Source organism: Gasterosteus aculeatus, chromosome 2, assembly GCF_964276395.1.
Source record: "Gasterosteus aculeatus chromosome 2, fGasAcu3.hap1.1, whole genome shotgun sequence".
Classification (NCBI taxonomy): domain Eukaryota; kingdom Metazoa; phylum Chordata; class Actinopteri; order Perciformes; family Gasterosteidae; genus Gasterosteus; species Gasterosteus aculeatus.
Window position 1 is genome coordinate 5285671 of NC_135689.1, and position 22115 is coordinate 5307785.

At 41.4% G+C, this 22115-nt stretch overlaps 1 protein-coding gene and 1 long non-coding RNA gene across 10 annotated transcripts; both read left to right on the forward strand.

Moving 5' to 3' along the window:
- Positions 1-7722: 7722 nt before the first annotated feature.
- On the forward strand, positions 7723-8258 carry LOC144388103 (uncharacterized). The gene is made up of 3 exons (XR_013452475.1): positions 7723-7860; positions 7965-8040; positions 8120-8258. It is a non-coding gene; the product is annotated as an uncharacterized LOC144388103 (long non-coding RNA).
- A 4352-nt stretch (positions 8259-12610) lies between these two features.
- LOC120828944 (chitinase-3-like protein 1) lies at positions 12611-20540 on the forward strand. Of its 9 annotated transcripts, none has more exons than XM_078087700.1 (14): positions 12611-12685; positions 13314-13352; positions 14429-14460; positions 14816-14842; positions 14938-15142; positions 15232-15288; positions 16759-16924; positions 17042-17166; positions 17253-17376; positions 17470-17652; positions 17798-17914; positions 18007-18139; positions 19087-19425; positions 19492-20540. In XM_078087700.1, exons 3-14 carry the CDS (start codon positions 14436-14438, stop codon positions 20091-20093), a joined length of 2103 nt encoding a protein of 700 aa, XP_077943826.1. In that variant the 5' UTR covers positions 12611-12685; positions 13314-13352; positions 14429-14435; the 3' UTR covers positions 20094-20540. The 9 variants fall into 9 exon arrangements, with proteins under 9 accessions (XP_077943826.1, XP_077943825.1, XP_077943827.1 ...); XM_078087705.1 differs by lacking the exons at positions 12611-12685; positions 13314-13352 and adding an exon at positions 13657-13754 and having other exon boundaries at positions 19492-19587; positions 19714-20540; XM_078087703.1 differs by lacking the exons at positions 12611-12685; positions 13314-13352 and adding an exon at positions 13657-13754 and having other exon boundaries at positions 19087-19229; positions 19272-19425.
- The last annotated feature ends 1575 nt before the right edge of the window (positions 20541-22115 follow it).

Below are 22115 nucleotides of genomic sequence, written 5' to 3' on the forward strand. Positions count from 1 at the left end.
GATCTTATCAATCCACTGGTAGGAGTTCTTTGCCGCTTCAGAAAAGAGGCCGTAGCGATCATCTGTGACATCGAAATAATGTTTTATCAGTTCTCCGTCACTCCTGAAGCCAGGAATTATCTCAAATTCCTCTGGTGGAAAGGTGGAGATTTTGAGAAGGAACCACAGGAATACAGGATGACTGATCATCTCTTCGGAGCTGCATCGTCTCCAGGATGTGCCAATTTTGGCTTGAAACATCTGGCACGGCAACACAAAGCCACCTATCCGCTAGCATCAACATTTGTTGAGAAAAACTTTAATGTTGATGACGGGTTAGTCAGTGTCCCATCAATCGAGGAAGCCAAGAAACTTATCACTGAGTCACAGGAGTTGTGCAAAAGAGGAGGCCTACGCCTTCATAAATTCAACTCAAACGAGGAAGCAGCTCTCACCTGCTTAAATCCCTCAGAAAGAGCAGCAACCATCGAACCTCTGGGACTGGATCCAACCCCGTCAGAACGTGCACTCGGCATTCAATGGTCAATTAAAACTGACACTTTCAGCTTTAATAGCAGCTTGAAAGATCAGCCTTCAACCCGGCGTGGTTGCCTTTCGGTCATTGCCTCTCTGTATGACCCACTTGGATTCATCGTTCCATTCAGCCTAACGGGAAAGCATATACTTCAAGAGCTGTGTCACCGAGGCATCGGGTGGAATGATCCGCTCCCAGAAGATATGATGCTACGGTGGGAGGAGTGGAAAAATGGTCTGCACGAGTTGAAAGAGGTTTCAATTCTGAGAAGTTATCACCCGTATGACTTCCACAACATTGTTAGAGTAGAGTTGCACCATTTTTCGGATGCCAGCTGCGTAGGATACGGTGCATGTTCTTACCTCAGGTACAAAAATGACATGGATGAAGTCCATTGCAGTCTTGTGTTGGCAAAAGCAAGGGTTGCACCCTCAAACGTCACAAGCATCCCGAGGCTAGAACTCACGGCAGCTGTGGTTTCTGCAAAAGTCAGTGTCATGTTAAAAGCTGAACTTGACATAAAGATTGATGAAGAATTTTTCTGGACAGATTCACAAGTTGTGCTTGGGTACATTAACAATGATGCCCGTAGGTTCCACATATTTGTCGCAAACCGTGTTCAGCTGATAAGGGATAACAGTGATTCCAGTCAGTGGCACCATGTGGACACCGCAGAAAATCCGGCAGATCATGCCTCCCGAGGTCTTCGTGCTTCAGACATTCATTCAACAAACTGGCTGCGAGGACCAAAGTTTCTCTGGGAGCGTGAATTACTTCTAACACCCAGCGCTCCATCAGAATTACTCGTTGGTGATCCGGAAGTGAAGACAATTCAGGTGCTTGCAACAGAAGTCAAAAACTACAATGACATCCTCGGACGTCTAAGTCAGTTTTCCTCTTGGACGACAATTCTTAAAGTAGTTGCAAGAATTAAGAGGCTTGGGGTTAAAACAAAACAACCCAGTGAGTATGTGACTGTTAAGGAGTGTGAGAACGCTGCAGACGAAGTGATTAAGATCGTACAGCTGCAAGCCTTCCCTCATGAGATAAAGATGCTTCAAGGTAAAAGAGACCTTCCAAACTCAAGCTCTCTTTTCCGTCTCGACCCTATTTGGTCTGAAGGACTCCTCCGTGTTGGTGGGAGATTGAAACAGTCATCACTCGGTCACAAAATCAAGCATCCAGTCATCCTACCAAATAACAGCCACATCACCAAGCTGATTGTATCCCATTTCCACTCTAAGACATGCCATCAGGGTCGAAGCCAGACTTTAATGGAGCTTCGGGCCAATGGATTCTGGGTAATTGGTGGGAGCAAGTTGGTTGCTAAGCTGATACACACTTGCATGTTTTGCAGGAAATTGCGACGGCCAACAGAGAGACAGCAAATGGCCGAACTTCCCAAAGAACGCGTTGAAGCCTCGGCACCTTTCACATACAGCGGCATGGACTGTTTTGGCCCTTTCATTGTAAAGAAAGCCCGCAAAGAATACAAAAGATACGGCTTGATTTTCACATGTCTGTACTCTAGAGCTGTTCACATCGAAATGCTCGAAGATTTGTCAACAGACTCATTCATCAACTCATTGAGATGATTCATCAGCCTGAGAGGAGCTGTTCAGCAACTGCACTGTGACCAAGGATCTAATTTCGTTGGCGCCAGAAATGAGCTCAAGGAAGCACTTAAACAATGTGACACTAAACTACTGGAAACTTTCCTGACTGAGAAGCAGTGCGAATTTGTCTTCAATGCTCCCTCTGACAGTCAGGCAGGAGGCGTCTGGGAACGCCAGATCAGGACTGTCAGAAATGTGCGGAATGCCACCTTTGCATAGTGCCCAGGTTCGACTGGATGATGTCTCCCTCAGAACACTGCTGTATGAGGCCATGGCTATTGTTAACAGCCGCCCATTAACAGTAAATGGAATCAATGATCCACAGGCACCGGAGCCTATAACACCGAATCACCTCATTATGATGAAATCTAAAGTTGCTCTTCCTCCTCCTGGAGTATTTGTCAAGGAGGATCTGTATGCGACAAAGCGGTGGAGAAGAGTTCAGTATCGAACAGTTTTGGAGCCGCTGGAAAAAGGAGTATCTGCTGAACATATCTTTGAGACAGAAATGGCACTCACCTCAGCGCAACCTAAAGGTGAATGATATTGTCATTATTAAAGACGACAACCTCCCAAGAAATCAGTGGCAACTTGGACGAGTTATTGAAACTATTCAAAGTGGTGATGGCTTAGTTCGTCGAGTTAAAGTGCAAGTTGGGGAAAAGAAACCCTATAAAAAACAAGATCCTCCCTCCAAGCCCTCAATTATTGAGAGACCAATCAAAAAATTGGTGCTCCTCCTTGAGAACTGATTGGAAAAAGTTAATTGACAACACAGCACGCACTGCTTTATTATGCAATATAGTTATACCTCTGAATTTCAGGAAATTTATTTCTTAGAGTCGAGAAATCCAGCACCATTCATTTATTCTTTGCTTATTTGTTCATTCATTGTACTAGTGTAGCGGGTACAAATATGTACTGCGGCTTTAAGACTCACGTGAACGCGGGAGAGAGAGAGAGAGAGGGAAAACGGGGGTACGAGCGGCGAAAAGGAGAGCGGTAGAAGTTTTTGGGCTCCACGGGCGCTTCAAGTGTTTTTTTCCCGGTAAGGAATATTGTCAAGTGGTCGTATCGAGTGACACGTTCCGAACCAGTAACGCGGTTACGTTTGGGTTTTCGTTTTAATTGATGGTGCGAGCGCCGAAGTCGGGCTGCATTAGATTAAAGTGACACGTTTAAACCAGTAACGCGGTTACGTCTGGGTTTACGTTTCCTCGGATAGCGCGAGCGCCGAAGTCGTGCGGCGTTAGAGTGAAGTTAAAGTTAACTGTTGCATTTAGCTGGGGCTAGATGGCGGTGCACCGATGAAGATGACTGGAGGAGTGTTCAGGAAGAGCAAGCCGGGACATCAACATCTCGAGGTGCAACGTGCTAGCTAAAAGCTCTGTCCACCTCTCCCCACTCCGCGTGTGAGCTGCGCGGGAAAGGGGGCGATTGACGTCAGGACAACCCGTTTCATTGGAGGTTTACGCTGCCAGCCATCGGACATCCCACGACGTGTGACCTCTGCGGTTGTATGGGTAATCACTGCACCACATTTCAACACACTGATCCATGAACCAGCAGGTGGCGTGTGCAGCCGAACAGAACTGTCTGTGAACTGAACGAACTAGCCGCGCTGTGCGCCCTAACACGCAACCAAGACGCTAACAGCACCTACTGAACTGAACTGTACAGCAACGGAGCTGACACTAACGCGCACACACACACACACACACACACACACACACACACACACACACACACACACACACACACACACACACACACACACACACACACACACACACGCGCGCACCCATACACACCGGAGTGACCCGGTTAGCTCATGCGGACTGGCACAGCAGACGCTGAGTAACTGTTTATTTTGCCATCTAAAGTAAGTTTATTGAAATGTGAATGTGAAATGCCTTTAAAAGTAAGCTATATTCTCTGTTAAGTTTACTGTTCTGGTTAAAGGGAGCCATTTTTAGTTGTCGCAAGGGTGAATGTTGCTTCCCCAGGTTCCATGAAAACTTACAATAGACGGGTATGGCTCACTACGTGTCAAGTTAAGCACCCAATGTTTGATGGTGAGGTGAAACCGAGGTATTGAGTAGCCATTTGTGAGGTTTCTAGGTGACTGTATTAATGAAACCTCTCCATATAACTGTCTCGTATTTGAATGTTTTCTTTGTGCTCTGTGTTTATACTTGAGTAAACAATAGAGGGAATAACACCTGTACGTGTTTGTTTAACTTAGTCTAGTATATTGGGCTGCTTACCTGGGGTAGGGGCGCCTCACCTGTTTAGCTAGACCTAGGTAGAGTGGGGGTGGGTTACCTCACGCACCCCACACACACTTCAGACGACTACCTGCTGAAGCCCACTTTGCCCAGTCTAAGAAGCTACCGTTCAGTATAGCTGCTAAACAGTAAACAACCTGTTCACTCACCTGAGCATCGAGGCCACAGGCATTGAGTGTGGGGGACCCAGATCCTGTCCCACTCAGTCCTCCCCAGAGTAAGTGTTTTATAACCCCTATAAGGCGGCGGTAATAATCCCGACCGTTACACTAGGATTTGGTGGGAGTGTAAATGTCTGATTTGAATTGCAGTTCTCCTACACAATATTCTATTCATGTGTTAACAAGGTCCGTTCTGCTTTTATTTTGAAAAGCGCCGTTTTCTTATGTTTTTTGTGACGCTAACTTCCTGCTACTTACCATTTGCAACGGGGAAGTCACGCATCGTCGAAGCAAGGGTAAAACTTGTAAACTTAGTTATGTATCGTGTTAAATACATTCGAATGATGTAAAGAAAGTTTAAATCGTAATTTATTTCATTATTTTGTATTGTTGGTGCCTGTCATTTCAAAAAGCTCCTAATTATGAGGGTGTGCCGAGATGCTAGCTGGTGGAGGAAATTCCCTTGATTAGCGCCCTTGGAGAGCGGATTGAGGTATGAAGGATGCATGTGATGTTTTATTTGTCATAGCGTTTTAAACATTTCATTTCACTTTGGCTAGTATTTCAAATGATTTGTATCGAGTGTAAACATTTCGTATAAGTTAATTGTTGAAACTACATAGAAGCATTGTGTATTTCTTCTGTTTCATTCTGTAGTTTTCACTGTGTTCAAGATGTTCACGACGTCATGGTGCTTATGGTGCTCGTCGTCCCATTATTTGCATGGGAAGTCCTTACAGACGCGAGTGGCAATGCTAAGAGGGTAATCGTTTTTTACTGTTAAGCCAACAACGCCACCTAAGGGAATTTCACCAAGAATTATTAGAATCTATGGTCAACGACAGGACAGAGGTTCGAACAACACAGGCACTGGACGTGATTCCACTAATTTAGCGGCGTTCCTTCGGTCACAAACATTAGGCCGCAATTGAGCTGCAGACACAGTCAATTTTCTTGACGCGAATGACAGGAGATCTTTATATTCTTTTCGATTGGTGTTTATTTCAGTTATTCCGTCACACGGTAGAAAAACTGCTCTAGTGCCTAATCAGCCCATCTAAGGTGCACCTGCTGCAAACATGACGTCAATATAAGGAGGAAAATAAAGGTCATCATGCCAACTTATATTCAATATAATGTCCTCAATATAACGTCTAATTTAAACAATATACACACGCTCTTACACAGGTTATTTTTGGCTATTGTAAAAACAATCCCTCAAAAAGGGTGTATAAAAAAGAAATATATATATATATGGAGAAATAAAAGGCATAATTGGGTTCTGTTCAAATGTGGAAAATGGGTTGCCATATTTGTACCTTCAAATATCCTTGTTTATTGGCGATATAAAAAGAAATAATTCCAGACAATGACAAATATATTTGTGTGCATGACTGACTACACGTACACTAAAAACAAGATCATCAAGTAAAAGTCCCAGATTTGTAGATTTTTATGACTTTGGATTCATCCAGGTTACTTTTGCACTCAAAAAGTCCTTAGTTTGCCTAACCAACTGCTAATCAGGCCCTCAACCATATTTCTTTCCTTCATTCACCCAACATGCAAAGGTGAAATTGCAGTTTTAAATGTCTGGAATGGACTCTGACATTACATTTTCCACCAAGTTTATCTTAATCTTATAGAGTCTGATTAGTCTCATTTGCAAATGCTCACAGAAAGACTCACAAATGCGCACAGAAGAATTTACAAATGCATTCCAAAGCACACAAATACATTTTGATTCATATTTTTTTGTGGATTTGTATGCGTTTGTGCACTGCATTTGTTCTCCCCTGACGTTTTTTTCTGTGGCCAATCAGATGTATCCGTCGTTTACATCACATGAGCGCAGCTCCACCCTCACCTTCTCACCAGGGTGCCTTTGTTACGGTTCCCCAATTTGCGCAGGCGCCGGATCAGAGGTCAGCAAACAACGGCGTCTGGTAGTGGCGGCGCTCACACTTTAAACGTCAAATAAGTTTCATCATGCATGTATTTTGCGGCATTTAAATTTTTTGCGGCATTTTAATAAACTGCTTTGCAATATAATGTCAATGCGTTAGGACCGCCACGTGCACAGACATTTTGGGGGGCAGGTGCTCAAACCAAAACAAAAGGGCACCCATAGCCAAAATTATTTAGGAAATTAAAAATATGAATAATGAAATGAATAAATAAAAAAACACAGGATATATTTCCTGTCCTTCTGTTTTTGCAGTCTCTTTTCTTGGCATTATGCTGCAAATGTTGTAAATAAGATAAATTAATGTTGTGCATAATAATCAAGAGTGACTTACTTAATCTCTGTCAAGTCGGAGTCTTCCTTCTTTGTTGCACTTTTCCCCAACTTGAAAGAGGGATTGAATGTTCTACGTGGAGATTTAAGTTACTGGATTCCACTCAAATTGCTGACCGATTGAATGACTGAGTCCCAGGCAATACCTACGTTTCACTTTCTTCATTTTCAGGTTAACAGCATTCGGTCACTTCATTTGTGATTATCTCACGCAATTAGGCAACGAGGGGGGTATTCCAGGAAGCGGGTTATGTGAAAACTCAGAGTAAGTTAACCCTGAGATCAGGGAAACTCAGAGTTATCCGTTCCAGATAGAGAGGTAACTGAAACTCTGAGTCAATCACCATGATAACAGACTTTGTGAACATAACCTGCTCGCTGGCAGGTTTACTATAAGAAACAGAGTTTCCACCTGTCTCCTCCCACATGAAGAAAGCTAGTAGACATGGATTGCCCATTCCTACCAAATCCAATAGACATCGAAGACGTTGTGATTCGAAATGCTTCACGTCGCGAGAGTGTCTTCCGACCCAGATTAGACGTTTTATCATTTCCAGAGGAATTTCTGTTAGAACGCTACCGCTTTTCCTCACAAGGTATCATTTATCTCACTAACATTCTCCGGCCATATATCACCAACCTCACACACCGCGAACGTGCACTCACATCGGAGCAAATGTTATGCATCGCGCTACATTTTCTTTACAACATCGGGGATGCAGAGCACTTTGGCAAGGCAGCAGTTTGTAGAGCTATGAGGAGGAATTCCACAGGATTGCAGGTGACTGATGTAGAAATCATATATATTATTTTAAATTATGATGTACATTCTGCTGCGACCTAAGAAGCGTAATTAGCTGTCATTTTGCAGGGCTTCCAAATGTGATAGGATGCATAGATGGGACACATATTCCTATTACTGCGCCTGCACTCGATGAAGGGGACTATGAATAGAAAATCTTTTCACAGCATCAATATCCAGGTATGTGACCTACAATCTTAAAAAATATGTACATTACAATACTCATGTAATTCTCTGCATTGTGAAGATCATATGTGATACAGCTTACCTCATCACAAATGTAGAAGCCAAGTGGCCTGGCTCTGTGCATGATTCCCGGATCTAGCGGGAGTGTGTGTCTGAGCAACAGATTTGCACGTGGTAAGGAAGCAAAAGCTTTGTACAAATGTTCTATGTCTCCCTTTTTAAATGCACTCAAATGTGTCCTCTATAATTACAGGAGAGTTTGATGGCTACCTGCTGGGGGATCGAGGCTATCCATGCCAGCCCTCTCTGTTGACCCCTTACTCTGACCCTGAGCCGGGGCCCCAACAACGTTTTAATGCGGCCCACTGCAAGACTAGAGCCCAGGTTGAGATAGCAATCGGCATACTTAAATCCCGGTTCTAGTGCCTGCGTAAGCTCAGGGTCACCCCAGAGAGGGCATGTGACATCATTGTGGCATGTGTTGTTCTCCATAATATTGCAATTATTAGAGGAGAGAAACACCCTGCCGTACAAACCAATGACCCCGAGGATGAGCATCCCATCCACCCTGCAGGATGGAAGGGCTGTAAGGGACCTAATCACCCGAAATTACTTTTGAGTCAAAAAATAAAATACAGACAAATTCACATGTGATTCAATGCTTCTTTATTCTTTATAAGAGTACAAAAGAAACAGTCAGGATTTGTAATATAGTTCCTAACATTGACATATTCACCGGTTTCCCCATGACAATGCACCCACCTCAACTGGCGTTCCACTGATAGAATTAAGGTCGGCTTTTTGATTTGCCGATTCAGGTACACCATTTCTTGTTTTTATCAGGTGCACCCTGTACAACTCCTTTACTGGTAACTAGGAAACATATGGACGACATTCAATTCCTACAGGTCCACATACAGATTTAACATGGTATTGACTGAAAATCTCACAATTTCAAGCTGTGCTGTGGACGTTGATGGACCCTGGAATTTCTGTCTGTCTGCCTGTCTGTATCTCTCTCCCTCTCTCTTCATTGAACATGACAAACGTCAGTAAACAGCTGGACAAGGCTTTGAAATCCCGGATTTCGTGAGTTTGTTGTTTGTTTATTTTTTAGGAAACGTCGGACCATTTGCGACGTAATGTTTTCAGCGACGCTAATGACGTGGTTAATTTATCCCTAAACAACGTCAGCGATTTGCACACCGTCGTCACCTGTTTGTCTGACGTCTGCAGCCGTTTGGCGCTCAGCACTGCACGGGCACGAGGAGGAGGAGGAGGGAGGGGCGGGGCTTGTGAGCGCCGCGCAGCATGTCGGGGCGAAGTTCTCACAAGAACTCAAATAAATGTCGGACAGATATTAAAACACATTTGGTGGGAATTGATGAGAGAAAGAGTCATTTTTATTCTTACATATTGAGGAACGAAGAAAAAGTTGGGCTGTAGCAGAAGGGGCACTTTTCTCATCCAGGGCAAAAGGGCAGGTGCTTGAGCACCAGTAGGGGTTTATCTGTGCACGTGCTTGTGTAGAAGAACCTATTGTCATGAGAAAACAGTCAACAGTAAACTCATCTTTACTAATTTTACACAGGTGAAAACTACTGTCATTAGATTTAAAAAAAAGTTAACTAGTTAACTGCATATTTCGAAATTCAATCATCTCTATAAATGGCAATTAATGAATGTTGTTGTTACAATGTTGTTTTTCTTCTACATTACATTACAGGTCATTTAGCTGACGCTTTTATCCAAAGCGACTTACATTGCATTTTTAACCCATGGCATTTTACATCTTTTTGCCTGGGGAGCAATTAGCGGTTAGGTGTCTTGCTCAGGGACACTTCGACATGGGACATGGGGTAGCCGGGACTTGAACCACCAACCTTGCGGTACCCTCTCTACCCCTGCGCCACGTCACCCACTAGTTCTAAAGACTAAATCTTAAAAGGAATCAGAGCTCTCTCTCTCTTTGTCGGGGGACAGTGCGTGACAAAAGACTGAAATGAGTGGCTGTCACCTGAATGAGTAATCACTTTAGAAAAAGTGTATTTTAGACATTGTGGTTTAATTGTTAATGTTATTTTCAACACATAACTACACACATTTGATCATCTTGAGGGCAGAATTCCACCGGGTGGAACATGTCAAACTAGCAACTCTTCAACCTAGCTTAGCATAGGAGTGCTTTAAGTGCTTCAGAAGGCTCAGCCCCCTTCTGTTTGACACGTGGAGGAATTCCTCTTCACAGTTCTCCGTTGTATGTCGCGTTGTATGTCTCTGTTTGGTTTACGTCCAGTTTGGTTTACGTCCAGTGCAAAAATCTCTACATCTTGAGCTACCGTCTCGCTATCTCTGATGCGACTGCAGCTATTGGCCTTTTCGTTTCCGTGGTCAACTTCCGGTTTACTTCCAGAAGTAACTTGACTAAATACATACGTTTCCTTTCACCCTTTTTCTAGCCAGTATATAATATATACTTTTATCAACTTCAGTGCACATGTTAAATGTGGCAATGTCTGTCACTAAACAGTATTAGTCATATTATTTTATTAATACTCGGGATACAATGAAAAACCTGTTCTCTGTATTATAAGGTAGGTTAATCTAAAACAATTGGGAGTATCAGTTCTTGTTCATGGCACTCCCATCATTCAATTTGACATGCCTTGAAAATACGTGCTGTGTCTGTGTAATTATAGGTGTTGCAATAGGGTGTTTCTAATTCTATACAATAGAGTTGGAAACAATAGGGTGTGTTCTCGTATTGATTGGGACAATGACGTTAGTACCCAACTCATGCAGACACTATAATTAATGGAGTCAAAGTATTTTCATATTTGAAAACCAGTTGACTCAAAAGCCAGCTTCGTCTATTTCGTTGTGGGAAGCTAATCAAGTTCGTGGTTGACTTTTCCCAAATTTTCATGTTTGCCTTCATTTATTTGTATGTGTTCCTAATCCTAGAGGAGAAAGAACTCAAGAGGGATGACAGGAAGGAGCAAAATCATTGGCACTCAACAGAAGTATCTCTCCAAACTCTCCAGTAAACGGTCTAAGAAAAGAGGATCTATTATATTTGACAGTATCCAAACGCAGCACTTAAGGCCGGCGCATGCTTCTGCGTTTGCGTCTGCGTCGTTCACTTCATGGTTCTAAAAGTCTTGCGTGTGTTGCAGAGCAATTCACCTCCAGAACAACAGGCGGAGTGATGTGTTTTGTTGAAGACGACCTAGAGAGTCACGTCTATTTATTTATTTGTTTATTTATTTATTTATCATAGACTTTATTGCCCCGTGCATTGACACTGCTGCTTCGTCGCGGACACATTTGTCCCGTATTTTCCTCCACAACTTTGTGCACCTCTCGACCGGCAAACCGGCGTTTGCGTCGATCTCCCTCCGTGAATCCAACCTGCTTCTACAACCCGCCAATGACGGCTTGTCGAAAGCGACGCAAGCCTATAAAAATGGCTCGACACACGCAAGGACGCAAGGAGGTGTGAAAAGCGCTCTGAAAACGCAGAAGCATAAACTAGGCTTTAACGTTAACAAGTTCTTCTTGCTGCAGAAAACCATTAGAAGGTTAGGTTATAGGTTATAAATTATCTTTAATACCTTCTGCTATCCAACTGCTGTATGAAAATCTAACAATTACTGTCCTTATGGTTATACAGTATATGTTTGAATGTGTGTAAATTGTATTGTTTCCATTGCTCATGCAGCAAAATGCCACTCTGCAATTAAAAAAAGTCTTGATTTTGAACTTTTTTTATTTATCATAATGTATTTATTTATCACATGATTTAAATTTTATGAAATATTGCCACACATGTTGTATATTACATACATCCATTATATATAATATGTGTCTACTGGTTAATAAATGCAAAGAAATAGCATAGAATTCATCAGTCAATAATAGAAGCTTATTAAAAACACATATTTGGCACATTTCTTTTGTTTCATTTTTTTTGGTTTGGTTGTTCTCAGTTGTTCTTTATGTAGCAGGTGATATAAACAGGGAAAACAAGCTGCCTTTCTGGCACTTGTGGAAAAGCTATTTAAACTGTGGTATGATGAGCAAATGTCAAACATTTCTTGAAATCAGAGTCATTGATTTACAGTGTAATAATACTCAAATAATTTTGAGTCATGTGAAAAAAATCTTGATTTCTATCACTATGCTCAGTGAGGGCCTATATGCATTGTTTTTGTAAGCTCACATTAAACATAAGCACCTAGTCGAGAACCTATTTTTGAATTTGATGCTTTAGACATCTGGCCTCAATTTAAGAAAAGAATTATATATCCTTTACATGAGTAACTTTCTTAAAGGTACCTGAAAGAGCTTCATCTGATATTACTAGTTAGTTATTTCAATCATTCAAGATTTTTGCTTATTTACATTTGAATCGCTGTTTCTATTGGTATTCATTCAGTAAGTTAAATCTTTTTTTTTTTTTTTTTTAGAATACTTAGTTTCATGGTGTGTTCACATGAATTGGGTAGTACTGCGTATATGTAGAAGTAGGCAGGTACACCAGCATACGCATTCCCCCGTTTGAAAGAAAGAACCTTTATAATAGACATAGAAATTAAAAATAGAAATTTGAACATCTTGTTAAGGGCCGGTCATTATGTGACTGTTGTTTTATGTTCCACCTGTTTGCAATTGCTTAGGACAATGGAATACTGCTGTAATTATTCCCACCCTGAATAATTGCTAAACCCTTTTCTGCTGTCCACCTTAAATAGCCCGTCACCTACTCGTGGTCCGTCACCGCAGACGGACAGTAAATGCTTCTTTCTCGAACATATTTGTAAGTATCTCTTTTATTCCAATTTTAACAAACCACATTGTCATTAATATCTTAACCTGCAGACACAATGTTAATAACGTCTTACACACTTAAAACCTATACGTTTAACATTCAATAGCTGAATGTTGATGCTGGTTTTACTTAAAGTGTTGGTTCTGTGTTGTGTTATCTGAAGTAAGGTGAACATCTAATGGCTCATGGGAAAAAAGGAATATTTCCAAAGCAGATGCTTTGGTTTGACTTTTGACTTTCCCATTCAAATCAGCTTTGTTAAAGCAGACATTAAGACATGCTGAGCAATATTTTCCCCTTGATCCGACACCTTTCTTCGCAAGATACATCACCAGCCCAAACTTCTTGTTTCTTGTGTGGATCACAACTTGACTTCTTATCTGGGTTAATACTCTTGAAGATTTCTTTTAAATGTTACAAAAGTTATCAATTTTTCAGGTCCAACATTTAACGGTCTCAAAACTTTAAAGTCAACATTAAAAGAAGACATGTCCTAGTTAACTCCTGAATCCACTACAACAATATTGAGTGTATATGCCCTGTGAAACCTATTACCTACCTAAGAAGTGTCTTGTCTGATTTATGATATTTTTCCTATTTCTCTGGTCGCAAATAGATCTGGATTTGTTTCTACAAGCAACTGACAGCTGCCAATGTAAGATTTTATTATAATGAAAAGAGTTGCTTGCTTCCGTCTTTTGGTTGTTCTTTAGAGAGTGAAGAAGTTTTGAATGACTGAATCATTTCAGTTGCGCATTTATAATTATGATCTGTCAGTACGCCTATTAAAGAGGAAGGTCCCCCTAAGAAAACAAAAGTTTGGACATGGTGTAAAGGGCTTGGCATGAGGTGACATTGTTTTATTGTGTTACATTCCATTAGTGTATAATTATCCGCACATCGGAACATTGCTGTAATTAGCAAACTGACAGGGCGTGGTGGTTGACCCACTTACCGCCACACCCCGCGTCAGCTCATTCCCTTACAAAAGCACAACAAGACACCCGTCAGTTTCTTTTCAGTTGAGCGACGGTATGTTTTCTTCACCATTATATTTGTAAGTATCTTTTAAACTTTGGATTCAACAAGTCACATTTTAACTTCTGCGGGACGCCAATTTTAAATTGTGCCAGATGGCATTCAAGTCAATGTTGTCCGGCCTTGTTGAAGTGTCAGGTTGAATTTAAAAATGTACATAATTTGATGTGTCTTTAACGTACAAACATTCTAGGTATCATTTTGTATACTGGTATTTTTAGCTTTGCTACTGTTTGTTAGGAAATGTTAACTGTGCCGGAAAAATGCAAATTTCACCGCGGTGACTGCTAGACAGCTGATTGTAAATTAAAGTGAGGTTATAAATATAAGTAACTTCTTTCAAAATGTGAACTCAAAGCTTGCCCTGTGACACAATTGTTCATGATTAAGCAACTTAATGTTGTATACAAATCATTAGATTACAGAAAAGAGAGAACTTTAGTTGATGAAGTGAAATGTTTTGGATAATGATCACGAATTAATTAAATATTTGACATGCAACAAGTGAAGTTACTACGTTCCAAATTCAGAGCATGGCTTTGACGGATTGACTCACCATGGCAGCTAAAAGGTCAACCTGGGGGGTCAATCAGGGGACGGGCGTTGTTCTTCTTCCTGGTGTGTCGGTACGGCCTTATAAGCGCTATCCCCATAATTAACATTTTTGTCTTTGTCTTCTGCTTATCTGCATAGCGTCAACATGTGCAAGCTCACTCTTATCGCAGGTAAGGCACACTTTTCTAATTATTGTTTCCATCAGGATTTACTTCCTCCAAATAATAAAAACACATTATCTCACCTAACTCCAGCGGTATTTTGTTTTCTTTACCAATGTTTTCTGTCCCTCAAACTACAGTGAGAATGAATGGAATTTGGTTTGTTGTATCTGCAACTTTCCAAAAACAGCATGCCGATTACTCAGAAACAGTATACCTGATTATCCAGATTATTACGTATACTGTTTCTGCCTTCTTTACACATTAAACAGAATTCCTTTCACCTTTTTAAATTGTAATTTGGGTTAACTGATCTGTTCAGCATGACTTTTAACCAAATACTAACCAATCTTTCATTTTGAAGGTCTCTGTTTGATCATCGCCAGCTTTGGTAAGTATGTAACATGCATTAATCACAATCAGCAGACCTATTAGAAGATAAATAATGACTAAATAAAACCATCATCTTTTTCTCCCACGTCTCAGCCTCCTCCACCCGGCTGGTGTGTTACTATAACAATGTGGCTGCAAACAGAGCGGGGAATGGGATGTTCACGGTTTCCGATATTGATCCTAACCTGTGTACGCATCTGATATATGCCTTCTCCGGCATAAACGATCAAAACGAGCTGGTGCCCAGCCAATCAAATGATGTACAGAGCTATGTGTCATTCAATCAACTCAAAGGACGGTCAGTGCTTTAACCTTTTCATTTTGTGGAAACGATGTTGATTTTGTGTTTTGTCAAACAATCCTTACAAAACCTTTATCCTCCCACAGCAATCCACAGCTCAAAACCCTCTTGGCGGTTGGAGGCCTTTCCTTAAGCGGACAGAGGTGAGTCACATGCAAGAACATTTAGAACCTTTTGTTTGTGCGAGCAAAGACGACTTTAAGCAGCACTTCAACATGCTGGTATTTTGCTGAAGGAAAAACATGTTGTGTCCAATGCGGTTATTTTGGTTCTGCATAGCATGGATGGTGCATTGTTTTATACAAATGAGATACCACAAGGAGAGATTCTGGTACTTAATTACCTAAAGAGATTAAGAAATTAAGGATAAGTGAGATAGACTATGGCAGCGGCTCCCAAACTCAAGAATACCGCGGCCCAATTTGAAATCTGAAAATCTTTTGCGGCCCACCCAAACCTTTAATCACAACTCTGATCAAAACATAAACTAGGGATGATTAAATGACCTTAAGAATTTAACCGAGTGGAGACGGTGCTTTCAGGGTCCGATCGATGCTGCGAGGTGCGTCCGCTCCCGCCGCCCTTCTCGCCATCCACGCCTTAAATCTTTGGCTGCTCTCCAGCCACGCCGCCTGCTAAGGGCTCCTTTTAGAATAACTTATTTTCCCCGTTAAGATGGTTCAGCTACTGTAAAGAAAAGGGCACCGTCTCTCGCTCTTTAATCTCAAGTGCTCGGCGAGAACGACAGCTTTGTTTCTCCGACGCGCCCTGAAACAAGCTCCATATCTCACACGCTTGAGCGCCCGCTCAGCATCTCGCCGTCGTAGACGAGCTTTGGCGTGTTTGGCTGAGCGCCTTGAGCGCCGTGTACAACCAGTATGGATCAACCGATTAACCAATTGATCCCTATATAAGGCGCTCCAGATTATCGTTTTTTTTGACAAAATTGAAGGCTTTTAAGTGCGCCTTGGAGTGCGGAAAATACGGTATATATACTTTAATACTACAAGAGGGTGCCCCTGTTTGGCGGCGCCTTTTGTTGAATAACAACAGGCGGACAAAAGTAGCCGTTACGAGCGAGAGCCTTATTGTTTTATTAATCTGTTCGTTTAAATTGTTTGTGCTTCATCAATTAATGTTTCACATAACTACTGTGCCGCATCATAAATATTTTGATATTAATTTCAAACTTTTCAAAATTGAAAATTAAAAACATTGTATTTATTTATTGTAAATGACCTCTCGCGGCCCATACTTTGGGAATCGCTGGACTATGGGATGAAAATATTTGGAAACTCCATATGAATATAAGCACATACTGAAAGAGAATACATGCTGATGTCTTCGTTATTGAAAGAAGGTTGCTTGAAAGTAATCTTCAAATAAATACAAGTACATAAATACACATATTGATGCAAACTGTTTGGGTCCTAATCATCCCCTTAAAATGACAGCCGTTATAACCAAAAATGATCGTCATTATCAAGCCCCACACAGCATAAATGTAATCAGAAATCAGTATTTATTTCAACACAGGCATATAATTAACCGTTAAATATCCCCATTGCATCACCTACATTTTCAAAGGTTATATTGCTTTGAATGCTTACCAGATTCAGTTCAATGGGGGCAAGCCAACCAAACAGAGCAACGTTCATCCAGTCTGCGATCACGCTGCTAAGAAGCAATGGGTTTGATGGGCTAAACCTGGACTGGAGGTACCCGGGAGGAGCTGGAAGCCAACCAGGGGGCAAACAGAGCTTCACATTGCTGTGCAAGGTCAGATCTTGAATTTATCTTCTGTCTGAAATGCACCGTACAGAATAAAGCTATTTAAAAAAATATAACACTATGTTGTAAAGACACTGAACCGTGTTTCTTTTCTTCGTTTAACAGGAGCTCAACGAGGCCTTTGTGGCTGAAGGAACAACAACTGGCCGTGACAGATTACTCCTCACTGCGAGCGTCTCTGCCGAGAAAGCAATCATCGATGACAGTTATGACGTCCCGCAGGTTTCCACGTAAGCTCATTTAAATAAATACTTGAAATGATACCAATGGTGAGCTGTTGTCATGTTTTGGTTAACGAGGTCTGGCACTTTAACAGGTATCTGGATTTCATCAATGTGTTGACATTTGACTTTCACGGCCCCTGGGAAAGCGTCACGGGACATCACAGCCCCTTATTCCAAAGAGCCCAAGAGACTGGAAACCAAACCTACTTGAACACTGTAAGTACGGCGAGTTATATTTCAACTGCCTAAACACCTTCCTACTTAGAGATGTCCTTTCAGCCTGACTGTTAAGCTCTCTCACCATTGTAGAACTTTTCCATGAGGTACTGGCGAGACCAGGGAGCACCTACAGACAAGCTCAACTTGGGGTTGGCGGCATATGGCCGTGCTTTTGACCTCTCCACTGCATCCATGGATGTAGGTGCACCAGCAAGCGGCCCTGGTGAAGAAGGCTGCTTCACCGGGGAAGAAGGATTCTGGTCCACTTATGAGGTAAAAAAGCAAGTAGTGAATATGAATGATGTGAATATTATTGATAAATATAAAAGGCTTTATTATATACTAACCAATTATTCTATTTGGTGTGAGTAATTTCTGTCTGAATGAATCAATTTGATATTTGATGCTTCCTTCTCAGATCTGCCTTTATACTGAAGGGGTTCCTTCCCAGCTGATCGCTGACCAGCAAGTCCCTTTTGCTGTCCCAGAAGATCAGTGGGTTGGTTTCGATGACAAAACCAGCCTTACTACAAAGGTATTCAATAATTTCTTTTTCAAATTTAGTGAAATAAAAATGTTGTCGAAATGACGTCCGCTGTTGAAATGTGTTGTTTCTCATCCTCTCAGGTCAATTACCTAAAGAGCAACAACTTTGGAGGAGCCTTTGTCTGGTCTGTGGATCTGGATGACAAAACTGGAACATACTGTAAAATGGGGGAAAACCCTTTCATCGGCCACCTGCATAACCTCCTGGTTCCAGGTAATCTAAAACATTTACATCGAATCCTATCAGGACTTGATGTTAGGCTTTTTCAGCAACTATGCCTAGGAATTTCAATTGCCAAAGTTACTTGTCCAATATACAAAATGTAACCTTATTAAAACCCCAACTTACTTTACGAAATAGAAAAAAATATGCTTATAAGAGTATAAACAATACTTAATTATCAATATCATCACAGTGGTCATTTACGAGAGAAAACAAAGGAAATAAATTATTATATTGGTTTTGAGAAATATTTGGGTATTAAATTATTATGAGCTGCCTAGATCTAGCTTTATGAAGTTAAAAATAATAATTAAATCTCTTAAATGTATTATATACGGATGTGGGATCTTCTCGTTCAAACATCCGTACTAATAAAGTTTCTGGCCAATAACTACAGTTTACAAGATTAGTTAAGTAAATAGAAAATTCTTGTAGTTGCTGTTGCTGTAGTTAATAAGCAGAACTGTGCTTTGGAAAGACCCTGATTTGTCTGTAGAAAAGCCGTTCACCATGATTAATCAGAAATAAATGTAATAAATTAGTAGTTCCACATGTCATGTGTGCTTTTAGCTTCTATTTAGCAGCCGGCAACACAAGAGTTCCATTGAAAAATTCAATGGATGTGTCGTTCACAATGAAGCATTTTCCGTGATTGCCGAATAGAAAGTATTGATGGCGAACTTCCCATCACAGATTTTCATAAAGACCATGTTTAATGTTCACATCCCCTGTAGCATAACTGCAAGATATATTCCAATGGCCTCAAAACAGCGATGCCATGGGCAATATAGTGTGTATTTGATTGAATGCCATCAGCATTCAGTAATTAGATACCTCATGAAGGAGGAATTGTAGCCATGCTCAGCATCATAATATTATCACATGATCAAACACGTGTAAAAAGCATGTAACACAGTATCTGACTCTCATTCTTTTAGGTTTTCCTGACCTCAGCAGTACACCTCGCCCTACAACAAACACAACAACGCCCACTATCACAACCCCCCCTACAACAACCATAACCATGCTCCCTACCTCCACAACAACAACTCCTACTACCACAACAATAATCAGGCCCACTACAACTCCCATGACTACCACAACTACAATCAGGCCCACTACCACAACTCCCACTACAACAACAACAACTCCCACTACGACAACTACAATCAGGCCCACTACCACAACAACAACTCCCACTACGACAACTACAATCAGGCCCACTACCACAACAACAACTCCCACTCCGACAACTACAATCAGGCCCACTACCACAACTCCCACTACAACACCAACAACTCCCACTACCACAACTACAATCAGGCCCACTACCACAACAACACCAACAACTCCCACTACGACAACTACAATCAGGCCCACTACCACAACAACACCAACAACTCCCACTACGACAACTACAATCAGGCCCACTAGCACAACTCCCACTACAACACCAACAACTCCCACTACGACAACTACAATCAGGCCCACTACCACTACAACACCAACAACTTCCACTACGACAACTACAATCAGGCCCACTAGCACAACTCCCACTACAACACCAACAACTCCCACTACGACAACTACAATCAGGCCCACTACCACAACAACACCAACAACTCCCACTACGACAACTACAATCAGGCCCACTACCACAACAACACCAACAACTCCCACTACGACAACTACAATCAGGCCCACTACCACAACAACACCAACAACTCCCACTACGACAACTACAATCAGACCGACTACCACCACCACCGCCGCCCCAGTTCCATCTACTACATCGTTTGCAGACCTTTGTAATGGAAATGCAGGCCGCTTCTTTCCTCATCCTGACCCAACACGATTTATCCAATGTGGCATTCAAGGAAGATTTTTCATCCAGTCGTGCCCAGCGGGTTTGACCTTTAATTCAGCGTTCAGTGTCTGTACCTAGAAATACAGTCAAAACATCTGGCAGTATATTTACAATCGTTGGCTTATAATTCAAGGTGTATCTAAATCAGTCTGGTGTGTATCTTTTTTTCCCACTGCCATAATTTAAACAGCTTTCACATATATACACGCATGTGGTTGTTGCATGCTTACTTTACTATATGTGAGAATATATAATAAGATTTGTCCTCCATGATGAAACAGATGTTGCATAGTTAAATACAATACATGTTACTAAATGTAAAAGCAAATAAAATGTTTAATCGGTTTCATGGACACTTTTTAGTACTACTCTGTCAATCATTTTGTGTTGAATTCTTCCTCCAGCAGGATCTCGATTTGGGTTTGGTTAAAAATTTGATCAATCGTACAAAATGAGCACTTCGTTCATCGTTAATATTGTATTTAATGATTTTAGAGATTAAAAAAAGAGTGGGCTAGCCTATGATTTTTTTTGCTGGTGTCATTTGGTCGCTCCCTGTGGACATTTTGAACTTATAATTTCCTTTTTCTTCACTGACAACCTGCTCACACTTTTTCTTGAGATCAAGAACTTAATTACCCCAAAGGGGCTTTTTACCTTTCTTGTTTTGTTTTCTTTATCAATGCTGTCAAGGATCATTTAAGGCTTTACCTTCAACATTGATGTGACTCATTTTCATTTAAAGCAATCTCCAAGCTTTTGACTGGTTCTGTCTAGGTTATTGAGTGTTGTCTTGCTGTCCACATTTTTCTTTTGAAGGAACGCCATGTGAATTAACCTCAGACTCTACACCTTTGACTTTTGCGTCTCTCTCAGTCTCTTCCACGTGTGAATATCTTACTGGAGTCATAGGCAACGCTTACCAGAATACACATTCGATTGGGCAAGTAGCATCACATGAGATTATTTACAATACATGTAAGTGGTTGGTGTGAAGGGTAGAAAAACTGTGCGGGTTTAAGTAGAAGCCCTCTATAAAAATTATTCATTTCTGAATGACTTACCAGTTACAGGTCCAGGGTGGGAAACAACAGCGTTTAGGTCTAAAACATTACTTATGTCCAAAAGTAGTCCCCCACATATGAGTCCCCTAAAATGATTGAAATGGTTTTAAATGGCCTGAAATGAGCATGCTTCAATATTACTTTCAGGCATGAAAATGGATTAAGGGTGGAAAACGTGAGAAGGATATTACCCCTCTACGACAGGGGTTTTCAACTGGTTTTGTCCCAGGGATCATTTTTTGCACCGACGGGGGGGAAATTGACAACAACTAATATAGTACAAGTCATTAAATACTTGTCATGCATTATATTGCATTGCATATAATGTGTGCTGGTCAACTAGTCTAAAATTTATTTTAGACAAATTTTTGCGTAGTTTAGAGTGACAAATCGTACCAGCGTACTTTGAAGTCAAAATGCGTATCAGGTTGGCAGGTCTGCTTATTGATAGAACGGTGGACCACTTTACCTTCTGCCTCGTCGGTCCCCTCACCTCAAAATCTACCTCCTCAAAAACGGTAGCGTTAGCTAATCATTTTCCACCAGAGCTTTAGCTAGCTGGCCTATGTCAACAAAGCTCCTGGGTAACTTAACTTATACCAGAAAATCTTAAAATTATTGAAACCATCACTCACCCTGTTCGCAATTCACTGAATCTCGCGCTCCCTTCTGGCACGCGCACCTGTTCGCGGTTCACTGAATATGAATACACCCCCCCCCCCCCCCCCCCCCCCCCCCAAAAAAATCATCGAATCTACACGATTTACGTAGGTCACCTGTTTTGGTTTCAAAACAGCGAACTTCGGCGAAAGGTGAGGGATTTTCAGGCCTGTACTTGAGAGGAATTGTATATTTGTCAACAAACATAAAAGGTGCATTGCTAAATGCTATCGTCTATCATCTACATCGGGTTGTTCGCAGAGAAAGTACTGGCCGCTTTGTTGGGTCTCGTCCAACATCAAGAGCTTGTTTTTTGTTGCTGTGATGAAATTTATTTGAAGGCCTCTCAAGTCTGGAGAGAAAAGTAATTATTCTT